Raw genomic sequence first — 12,095 nt, 5'->3', positions numbered from 1 at the left:
GTTGAAAAGTTAAATTACATCGTTTTATGACTGGAATTTTCAGCCACATTTAAGAAACAAGGCAGAAACAAGGCAAATTATTGCGCTTAAATTTTTTTACCAGAAAATTTTGAAACTACAAACAACATAATTAAGTAAAATTAAAAAAATGATCAAAAATATGACATGTTTATTGAAAGATACTTTGCAATACATTGTCAAATTTTACTTGTACTAAATTCCTTTACACATTTTGACGTTTGATCTTTGAAGTGGTAATATTGGTACATATTAAACGCACTTTTCAATATTTTGTTGAACCACTTCTCGTTTTTATAACCGCCATAACTCGACGTGGCATTGAACTGATTAAATTTTTCAAGACTTCTGCTGGAATGCCTTCGTACCAAATCTTTTGGATTATTCTGTCTAACTCTTCTAAATTAGTCGGCCCCTCTTTCGCTATCTGCACTTTCATTATGCGCCAAAGATTCTCTATTGGGTTCAGATCGGGATTGTTGAGGATAGGATAAGAATTAAGGAAAAAATGATGCTTACCAGTTGAGCTCGATGACAAGGAGCAGAATCATCTTGGAAAATCATTTGATCCACATACGAAAAATGTTCTTCGATGGCAGGTACCAAATTTTCTGCCAGTATGTTTTTGTAATCAACAGCCTTGATCGTCCCTTCAAGCATAGCCAATCGTCCAATTTGGGAATACAAACAGCATCGCCAAATCATTCTGCTCACTGGATGCCTTGACGCTCGTAGAATATACTCGTAGCTATAACACTCTCCAGTCTTTCTGCGGACATACACATGTTGAATTTCGTTTCATCTGAGAAGATCACATTCTTCCAATCATCAACAATGCCGATTTTGTACTCCTTAGCCCACTCAAAGCGTTTCCGTTTCATTTGAGCGGTTAAGCACGGTTTCTTATCGGGCGGTGTGCAGATATCCCAGCCTATTGGAGCCTTCTTCGTACAGTCCTTGTAGAAACGGGTGTTCCTCCAAGTCCAACAATATGTTTTTTCACATCCTCAGCGGTCTTGAAGCAGTCTCTAAGACTAATCCTCTTTCTGTAGGTTCCTCATCTTTTTTTTGTAGATCCAGTCTCAGCAAATTTTTTTAAAAAAGTTACTACTGCTGACTTACTGTAACCTACCCTTGCCGAAATTTCCCGCTCATTTAAAGATTCGGCTCGCAACACAAAAATCTTCCCTTTTGCAACTTCACTCATTTTCTTCACATTCGACGTCCTTTCCGTTTTTTTAACTGTTGTCTGTCGCGTCACACCACAATCACATTACTGATCTAAAACCTTCAAGGTCGCCTCTATTTACGCTGAAAAATTTACTACCTGCAAAATAAAGTACCTGTGTTTCCATAAAACCCTTTTATTGGACTTTTCCACATTTCACTGGCCGCGACTTATATAGATGAATTATTTATTTAGTAGGATTGATTAGTTTCTCCTTAGGTCGGTTAAATATAGTGGCCATTTCCAGGCTATTTAGCTTGACTTGTAGTGCAGTTTAGGAAAATAATTGAACAAACTCCCGATTTTGGCAATACTGCAAACAATTTTTATGTGATCTTATACTGATTTTGAGTGTTTAACATGCACAATGAAAAAATATGTGTGTTTTCCTAAGATGCTCTAACCAAATCTGTCAAGCTTTTAAATAATGCTTGGGATCTTAACCCTTAGAGCTCTAGAGGGGGAGGACCCTGTATTTTACCATGTAGATTTGTTTTATTTTTGATTTTATCATTTATTATTTTTAATATTTATTATACTTTCAGTTAAGAAAAAGATTTTTTTTTTTAGTCTCTCTTAGTTTCTCCTATACATATTTATATATATATTTTATCCTTTTATTATTTTATCATTTCTTTTTTTGCGATTCTGCTAAAATTTAGTATTTTCTGTATGTAACAAAAATATATAAATGTAAATGAATGCTAACGAAATATTGCGGATTTGAGGACTTCCTTTCCCCTTATTCCTCTCTAACCCTGCAAAACTCTTACAATAGGGGGCATACTCCAATGAAATGGGGTGAATATACAAAACAGTGTGAGAACCTCGAAGGCCACACCATCTGAGGTAGGGGAACCATCGATCGAGTTTGTCATCGTCTCTCTGATTCTCCCTTTCGATCGCGAAACCGAAGCTATAGGGCCCCACGAGCACGGTCGAGCAGTTATTATTTTATTTTTATTTCAGGTTTAGCTCACGTGCTGTTATCTCGGTTGGCCCCATGAATTCTGGTATAATGACAGGCGAAGGATCAAATTACTCAAAACCAGCACTCTAAGACGCGCGCGGAGTTGGAATTTCGAAATACAGACATCAAGGATTATTTTGAATTCGAGGCATGTACAAATGGGAAAACATACATAGGAAATTGCTCATTCAAGATGAATACGGAGTCTTTATACCCGAAGCGTCTAACTTCCGCTATTTAAATTTGGAGTTTCTTTTCGGACACTCCCTCAGGGAAATCTGGAAAACCCAATTTTTCTTCTTGGCTAACACCGATCTCAAACAGAATTTATTTGTGAACATTTTCGGGTCCAAATTAAACATAGACGATTCATATAAATTTCACTTTCCGCAATATTATATATGAACCACACACGCGATTTCCAACTTGACTCTTTAGTTCGCGACACTGACATCGCCATTGTGATGGCCTCTGGATGCCGAGGCAGGGTGGCCGCGCCTCATGAATTTTTGAGGCAGGAAAAGCATTGACGGGAGGATATGATCGGTCGTGGATCTTCCCTCTTGATCACGACACTCGGGTCTGGAGTTTTCCGGCTCAACGCGTACGGTCGAGCCATCTTTAAGATTTTGTGTAAAACAAAACCTTATTAAAATCGGTTTACTGTCTGTTTGTCTGTCTGTCCGTCACTCGCATTTTTCTCGGAGACAGTTATAGCGATTGACACCAAATTTTGTGAAAAGGTAGGAACTGTAAACGCTCACGCATCCAGTGAGTTACATCGTTTTACGTCGAATTCAAGGGGGGATCCCCATACATGCAAAAGGGACGTGTAAAGTTTTTTTACCAAATATAATTATGTGGGGTGTCAAATGAAAGGTGTCGGTTAGTAATTTTCGAAGCCGGTCTTAGTTTTGACATTTATTGGAAAAGTGGGGAGTGCGGGGGGTCGAAAGTGATCATTTCTTTAACGGGTCCATTCTCAGAAATTACCAAACCGAAAAATCTGACAAAAACACGGGGCTGTCACTATATGGTGCCTGGGCTCCGAAATAACCTACATACCGATATTTTCAATTAAAGTTAATAATAGTATATTACTATAATTTTCAGTATTTGGCTGCAAACCCCCCCCCCCCTTATGTTCATTCTAGTACCACGTAGTGGTCAGTAATATAGACTATCAAATAAAACATAATTCTACCGAATTTGGTGGAAATCACATTATTACTAACAAAGTTATAATAGGTCAAAGTTGTCATTTCTTTGCAAATTCAAGACCATGAATGTCAATATCACCTGAAAGTGGATACTCTCACATAATGTATGGATATATTACGTGCTAAGTACTAGTGGGGCAAATGCACACTCAAATGACTTTATATAAAAAATTCACAAAACCCTTCATACCTGAAACGTCTAGTTTTCGGTTTCCCGACTTGTTTTGTTCTATTTCCAGATTTAGTTCGCGTGTTTACTTCCGGTAGGTGTCCCGATGTGGCTTGTTATTTTCAGGTGTCGGTGCGGCTTAAGGCTTAAGGACACGTAAAGTTTCATAAAATGACATTCCCGAGCCTGGTTGGCAAAGACGCATACAGGTGCAAGTCGACGTGGTAGTGTATGTACCTTCAATATTTGCGGGTGAAGCTTCAAGATCCATTTCGCGAATTTTTTTTGGTTTTTGGAATAGCTTTTCCCTCTAGGCCGCGACTGGCTAACCAGGATGATTATCTTTTAAGTCTTCGTGCAATCTTCTTAGTCGTTGCACGTTCCCCAAAATTTCTTCAATTATTATTTTTGTAAATTTTTCTCCGCGTTTAAAGAAGTCGATTTTTTACACATTTAACATGATACCTTCCTCGGAAGCTTTAGTTTCTACTGGTATGAGATTAGGACCCTAATCGGTACTGCTGCCCTCATCAGATTCCTTTTCGAACATATTCTTCTAAGTTTGATGGCTCAATAATGAAACAAAAATGCTTATTACAAAAATATCTCAAAATAATAAGAAACGTCATTTTTAAAAGAAAAAAAAGTTTCTCCTTTTTGAAACAAACAATCAAATGGAAAATTTTGCCGTAAAAAATGTCGTTACTTAAGCCAATGTTTCGATTTCTCGAAAAAGATAATCATGTTTATTATTATTCATTATATCATAAACAATCACAAACTGACAGCAAAATTCAAAAAGGTGACTCGCTTGAAAGTAAGAGCGTTCTTATAAAAACGACTTTTGATCTAGGGACCGGGCACTCCCATCGAGAGTGGAGCCTGCATGATCCTGGGATGAAGTCAGCGCTAAGTGTGTTGAAAACCAAAAAATAAAGTAAAATGTTTACTACAGAATTCAGTGAAATTTTGTCATAGAATCTAACCGTAAATATAAATGAATCCTGCCACTGCATCTGGGATACTACACGAGTATAATCTGAAATCTTAGCAAAGCTTCTGAAATCTGATAAACGAATTTTGTGCTTTTGATGAGTGAAGCCCTAATAATGGTTTATATATAGCTAAAAGGGAATGCTTTGTCAGGCTTTATAGTTTTTTTCTTGCTCCGCTTACCTATATGGTCTTCCTTTTTATAGCCAACATTTTTTTAAGCTTCAGGTATTATCTGTTTACATCAGTATTTCCTTGGCAATTTTTATTGAACTAGAAGCAAGCTAATTTAAAGATTAGTAGGCGTTTACAAAACCCTATCGAGGAAATTTCCTGTTGCTTCTAAAACGGTGGATTTTTAACTTCGAAGTATATTAATACGGGTTCCCAACATATTTCCGAAAAGGGTTCTGCCGAACATAAATATTCATTGGACAATCTAACCTCTAAATGATATCTGGTTTTAAATTTCAGATACTCAGTGTCCTGGGAAACTTTTCTATTGTATCTTAGTGGGCTTATCGTTCGCATTTTATTTTCGAATTCGTAAACATTTACACATTGACCACATTCTCAAAGTGTATTTTTGTTTGAACCAATTGTGTAATATGATTTTTCCAGCGCCTTCCAGCAGTTCTAAGCAGGATCGGAATCATTCTTGCAAGCCCTTTGGTAAGCTATCACTAGTTTCCTTATGCTTTCTAAATCTTAGCTAGCGCTGTTATCTGATACGATTTTTCGCATGCCGCAACTCAAAAATTTGAATTTTATTAAACGTAAACCAAAACCGTACTTTATCATAGCTCGTAATTACACTTAGCTTAATTGAATTGATATTTATACTTTTGGGAGTTGATTCATGTATTAAATGTGCATCTAACAACCAGTTGATCTGCTTTGAAAGAATCGAACGGACTTCATGCTTGAGTTGGCAGTATTAGAGCCATTTAGTACCAGTTGGAAAAATTGAACGCTAACGCCACTGCGCTGTATTTTGTTGTGATACCGAGTAAAACGAAATACACTTTCCGCATCGAACGTTGAACCCATTCTCATTCGTTTCAGGTATCATACATTCACATTCACATGGTACACGCCTCCACACACCGTAGATACCTCCATGACCTCAGACTATTCGAAGGTTTTATTTTGGCACATCTACGATACTTATATGATAGTAATGGAAATGATTTAACCCGACCCCTAGATACTCGTAGATCCTACTAACCAGGTGTTGATTCCCACCGATTTTGAGTAACCCATGTTCTAATTGGTTTGTGTTACTTTTTCATAGAATGTTGTTGTTGACTTGAAAGTTTTCATGAACTGTCTCTTACCAAAGTACTAATGAAGAAATTGTATATTAGGAGGTGATCGAACAAGAGTTCTTGGCAGCGGTCACATCATCGGAAAAGCCGAAACCGCCTAGCGAACAGCTCAAAAGAAAAAATCCTTTGTTGTCTAGTAGCCAAGTGTGCTCCGATGACAGGCCCAAAGATAATGCACTTCCCTCAGGATCTGCTGTTACACTAACCAAAGAGAGGGGCAGCTCCTCCGTGAATATAGAGTATCACCCTGAGAGAGGCGAGGCTTCTCTGAAATCATATCCTGTCAAACCTCCAAGACGAAAAACTAGTCGAGTGACTGCAATCGACATTGACATTGTGCCAACGAAGGAGTCCGTAGAGATAACTCCCGAGACCGTAGAATTGAAGAGCCTCTGTTGCGATTCTGTAAGTTTTTCATTTTATTTGGGGACCTTAGCTATAAAATTGCATTACATGATTGAAACTAGCAAAACATGCATTTTGGTCTCGGCGGTGGAAAGGGTAACCTCGTTTTATTTGTTATGATTTGAATTTCCATTTTTGAAGGACGAAATTAATTTTTTATTAGATTTTCTCTATTCATCATGTTAAAAGCAAAGTCAAAGATTTTCCAAACTAAGGACGAATCGACGAAAAACACATAGACTTCCCTTGAATATAACAATCCTACAGCAAGTAGTTATGACCAAGGTAAAGAGCACGTGTTGCAGAAGTAGTTTTGTACAAGCTGAAAATACAGAAAAAATTACACACTGCTCAGTAATGCTTCATATCACTTTTATATATATTTTATACTGAATAATCGATTAATAGCAGAATCTACATCATTTAAATAGAAAGGCTAGTCTGGTTCGTAGTTCGAATTTGAACGCGAAATACGGTCAAAATTCTGGTTTCATCAGTCGCAGTGGTTTATATCTTGGGTCCCCAGTCATATTGTTGCGTTTTTGAAAACCCTACCTCCGACTGCTAACATACCTTTTTCTCACTGGAACTGACACAACCTTTCCAAAAACCCTTTGATTGTGTGGAGTTTTTTAAGAGGGTCAAGACTGGCCTAGCTGAAATTAAGCTCATAAGTAAGTTACCAGGTTGCGTGCACGGAAAAGGATGCATAACAAATTCGCAAATTTGTTGAAGGCATATTTCTAGCTCACTTAGGAGCACCTCAAAATAACCCATTTTTATTTCAATAACTACTGTTTTACGAACATAGGAAGAAGTTGGATGACTTTGAAATATTGGGTGTGTATAAGACCGCAGCACCGAAAAATTCAATCTTCCATTATTTACGAAGAATGCTAACTTTCCACCTTTTGCTAAATAATAATGTACAATTCCCTCGGAACAGAGATTTTGTGTACATACATTTACATGCACATACAATATATCAAGCAATATCTTACAAAACTGCATACTTCTACAGAGAAACAGGATTCTCGGCTGATAGAAATTATTAATTTCAATGCAAACTTTAGGCCAGAGTAGACGTAGGCAATTTGTGAATAGCCTTTTGGTTCATCAAAGCATACGCACAAAGCCAACTGGCAGACAGCTTGAAATTACATGCAAATCTTTATCATAATTTTCACTCAAACCAATACATCACTATTCCTAACTTACTGTATTTTGTAGCAATATTCATTATTAACTTGAGAATTCCTTCTTTAATGCTGCCTGACGGACTCAGCCGGTAAGTTTGCTGTTTCATTTGGACGTCAGCCTTGTTTGCAATGTTCTCGCTTGAAGTTTTATTAGATATCAGATGCATCTTTTTACTAATATGTTGTCCAATTTTAGGGAGAGAAGAAGAGAGACGCAAGTGGTCCGAATGAAATTGTAGCCTGCACCAGTTGCGGAGGAGGTACCAGTCCATGCACGCATGCAGCAAACAATGGATGTGCTACTGAGGTAAGGATATTAAAATACCAATTGAATTTCAAAATGAATAATTTATTCATAATGCTATAAAATAAAGCAGGTGAAAGCTAGAATTGTGGAAAAACGGGTGATCGGAACGATTGCGATCAATCCCTATACGAATAGCGTATCAATTGCAGTGCAGGAGCTGAAAGAAGTCGGAAACAATACCACGTCTGTTATCTCTATTATCTCCTTCCACGACTTCACATGCACTTCTACTGTTCTGGGCCAGGTGCTCCTCGCTCGACTACTTCTATTTCCCTTTTGTAATATAATGTAAGCTTCACTCTGACCCTCTTCCCGTCCTTTTCCAGATTCATGACCATGATCCTATAGTCCCTTGAACTCTTCTTTGTCTTCCAAACAAGGCCACTAGAAACACGTTACAGATCACGAAGGAAGTTGACCCCGAAAGTCCACCAGCAAATACAGCAGCTCCCGCCGACATACGCGTATACACCTCTATGTTAGCCAGGCTCGGGGATGTGAGGAGAGGTCCTTTTGGGCACTACAGTTTTCCCAAACTTGAGACATGACTGCCGCTGTAATGTTTATATGTCATTTCATTAACTTCCTGTTGCCACAACCTCAGCGGTTTCTGGATTTTGCCTAATACTAGCACTAAGCGCCAAGCATTTAGGCTCGGCGATCCTACCTACTTTAAATATAAAGGGGCGCTGGTTGCGATGGGCTGTAGTAGGTTAGTGAGAGAATTCGCTGAGAACACCCGTGATTAGCCCATGCTTGTATGCAAGGTTTTAGTGAATGACATTATATACAGCATTGGGCCTGTTCATGTATTGCGCTGGTGCCATTATAGTGCAGCTAGAAATGAGATGGTCTAAACTCTCTAATGCCAAACCACACATCCTGAACTAGTCGTTCTTCACCAGCTCCTGAATGGCACACATGAACCCCTCGGTCTCAGCAAAGGGCTCCCCAGCACATAACAACCTGCTCCACAAATGCAAATCGACCAATGTCCGCCAAAGACAATTCACATGTTACCGTGCATTGCCTTTGACTTCCACTCAGAGGATAGAAAGATCGATCTTTCAAGTTAAGTAGAGTCAGCCAATCTGCAACAGCCGCATTCAAGGGACTCGCTTGCTCTTTGCTGTAACAATAAACGCGTAGCGAATCGGCTTGGTCACGTTGTGCAGCTACGTCAACCACGTCCCTATCTCCAATGTCACGAGGCAGGTTCATCTGCTCCACGGCAGAGTTTAAATGAGGCGTTCAGAATTTATACACAGTAGTCCGTATCCGCCGCTGAACTTTTTACTAATCGGTCGTCGTCCACGGCACTATTCCGAATTCATAAGCCGGTAAAGGGATAGCGAATACACTTAATGCGGTTATTTTATTCTTCCCCGAGAAATGCGATTTCAGTACCAGCTTTACACGTCACAGGAGTTCGAACAGCAGAGCACCCCTCAGATCACTAACTCGAGCATAGGTTCCTTGCAGAGTTCCTAGGTACTTTTAGAACTCTGTCTCAATCATAGCTTGAATGTGAAGGTCACCAACGCGATGCTCGGCATGTGGCTCATGATGACCTTTCCAGATGGCTTGGATTCGATATTTGTCTAATTCAAATTCCACCCGAATATTACGGCTGAACATGTCTGCTATTCGTAACAGACTTCTAAGATGGCTATCAGTACCAATATAGAACTTGATGTCATCTAAGTATATCCAGCTGTGTGAACTCACACTTAACACGTAGGCTATATTTGATTAAGAAACTATGCTCTCCGGCATCATTCAGTAGCCATGAAAGGGGGTTCAGTGCCATGCAAAACCAAAGGGGACTCAACAAATCACCCTGGAAGATGTCCATCCGTATTCCCAACTCGGCAACCTCCTGTTCCTCAGATAGAGCGTTATTGGTCTCGAGGTGCGTATTAACCTTTCCACTAATAATGGACGTTATGAATTTTTAAAGGGTTTGTAATAAGTAAGTGGTCTTGTATCTGCGGAGTCCTGCATCTTGTCCTTCTTAGGGATAAGGGCAGGTAGTTCCCGCAGTGAGGAAGGGTAGAAATTCCACCGGCCGAATAATGACCTGATTTATGTTGTGTGCCAACCGACCATGTATCTTATGAACTTTTTGTACCGAATGTTCTGCACCCGATCTAGACCTGGCCCCTCCAGTTCTTCGAGCTGTTTATAACTCTTTGAATCTTCTCTTCGGTAACATATCCGCGAAAGTCATGACCGGCAAAGGGGTGCCTTCGGCGGTAATCCGCTGGACATGTTAGGTGGGAACCCCCAAAATTGGCCCCAATATTCTTTCGCTTCGTTAATCATTCGTTAATCTTAACGATCTTAAAAAGCTCCGCAGGCTCGCCGCGTACGTTGCATTCTAGATACGTCTGGAGTGGCTTTCGCGATACCGTCGCAACCAACTGCATACAATATAAAGATTCTGTTTTAGTGTGTCCAGAATTTCAAATACGGGTGTCTCACTGGGGATGGAATAGTTCTGGTAAAGCCTTTACATTTTTTTTTGAGTCAGCCTAAAAATGTCCTCTTTTAGTGAGTTACGCCGACACTCCAGACGAATTTTCCATGGGGCATCTCTTCGGTCACTCAAACCAATAACACTAAAGCGAATCACTTGGCCGTAAAAGTAATTGCAGTAGCAGCGCCATATCAGCACCCATCATTATCATCAACTGCACAACAACCGGTATCCGGTCTAGGCCTGTCTTAACAAAGAACTCCAGACATCCCGGTTTTGCGCCAAGGTCCACCAACTTGATATCCCTAAAAGATGTCTGGCGTCCTGACCTACGCCGTCGCTCCATCTTAGGAGGGTCTGCTTCGTCTTTTTTTTCTGCCATAAATATTGCCCTTATAGACTTTCCGAGCTGGATCATCCCCATCCATACGGGTTAATTGACCACCCACCGCAACCTGTTGAACCGGATTTTATCCACAACCAGACGGTTCATAGATTTCGTCGCTATGTAGACTACGGAATCGTCCGTCTTCATGTAGGGGTCCAAAAATTCTTCGGAGGATTCTTCTCCCGAACGTGGTCAAGAGCTCGCAGTTTTTTTCTTGCTAAGGACCCAAGTCTCCGAGGAATACATGAGGACTGACAAGATCATTGTCTTGTACAGTAATAGCTTTGATCCTATAGTGAGACGTTTCGAGCGAATCAGTTTTTGTAAGCTGAAATAGGCCCCGTTGGCAGCCACCAACCGTGCGCGGATTTAATCGTCATAGCTGTTATTGGTTGTGATTTTCGACCCTAAATAGGAGAAATTTTCAACGGTCTCAAAGTCTAAGTCTCCTATCTTTATTGTTTTCGTTTGACCAGTGCGTACTTCGTGTTGCCTTCATTATATGCAGCTCCAGATCCCGCGGCGCCTGCTCGATCTGGATGAAAGTAGACTGTACATCTCGGGTTGTTCTTCACATGATGTCAATATCGTCAGCATAGGCCAGGAGTTGGGTGGACTTCAAGAGGGTGGTGCCTCTTGATTTATGTCGTCATTGCGAATCACTTTCTCCAGGGCCAGGTTAAAGAGGACGCATGATAAGGCATCCCCTTGTCTTAGAATGTTGTTGATGTCGAATGGTCTCGAGAGTGATCCCGCTGCTTTTAGCTGGCCTCGCACATTGATCAAGGTCAGCTTAGCCAGTCTTATCAATTTCGTCCGGATACCGAATTCTCTCATAGCCGTGTACAGTTTTACCCTGCTATGCTATCATAGGCGGCTTCAAAGATGATGAATAGATGGTACAATTGATGTCCATATTCCAACAGTTTTTCCATCGCTTGCCGCAGAGAGAAAATCTGATGTGTTGCTAATTTGCCTAGAGTCAAGCCTCTTTGGTATGGGCTAATGGTGTTCTGAGCGTATGGGACTATCCGGCCTAGCAAAATAGAGGAGAATATCTTATAGATGGTACTCAGCAACGTTATACCTCTATAACTGCTGCACTGCCTGGTATCCCCCTTTTTATGTATGAGACAGATAATGCCTTTTTGCCAGTCACCAGGCATTGATTCACTGTCCCACACTTTAAGAATCAGTTGATGAACCACTTGGTGTAATTGGTCGCCTCCATATTTAACCAATTCGATTGTAATTCCATTGGCTCCTGGCGACTTATGGTTTTTAAGCCGATGAATTACACCAACTGTTTCTTCTATGCTTGATGGTGGCAGTATTTGTCTGTCGTCTTCAGTTGGCTGGACCTCCAACTCGCCAATATTTTGGTTGTTGAG

General features: G+C 40.1%; 1 protein-coding gene across 2 annotated transcripts in view; it reads left to right on the top strand.

Moving 5' to 3' along the window:
• Positions 1-12,095, top strand: part of LOC119649571 (glycine receptor subunit alpha-2) — a 371,241-nt gene that overhangs the window by 344,099 nt on the left and 15,047 nt on the right. For both annotated transcript variants that reach the window (XM_038051774.1, XM_038051773.1), the window contains exons 11-14: positions 5,220-5,270; positions 5,966-6,331; positions 7,617-7,619; positions 7,727-7,837. In XM_038051774.1, coding sequence (XP_037907702.1) covers positions 5,220-5,270; positions 5,966-6,331; positions 7,617-7,619; positions 7,727-7,837 — 531 coding nt within the window. The remainder of the gene's footprint in view (positions 1-5,219; positions 5,271-5,965; positions 6,332-7,616; positions 7,620-7,726; positions 7,838-12,095) is intronic.

Source organism: Hermetia illucens, chromosome 2 (assembly GCF_905115235.1).
Source record: "Hermetia illucens chromosome 2, iHerIll2.2.curated.20191125, whole genome shotgun sequence".
Taxonomy (NCBI): domain Eukaryota; kingdom Metazoa; phylum Arthropoda; class Insecta; order Diptera; family Stratiomyidae; genus Hermetia; species Hermetia illucens.
Note: the sequence above shows the minus strand (reverse complement) of the source record. Positions and strands in the feature narration are given on the sequence as shown.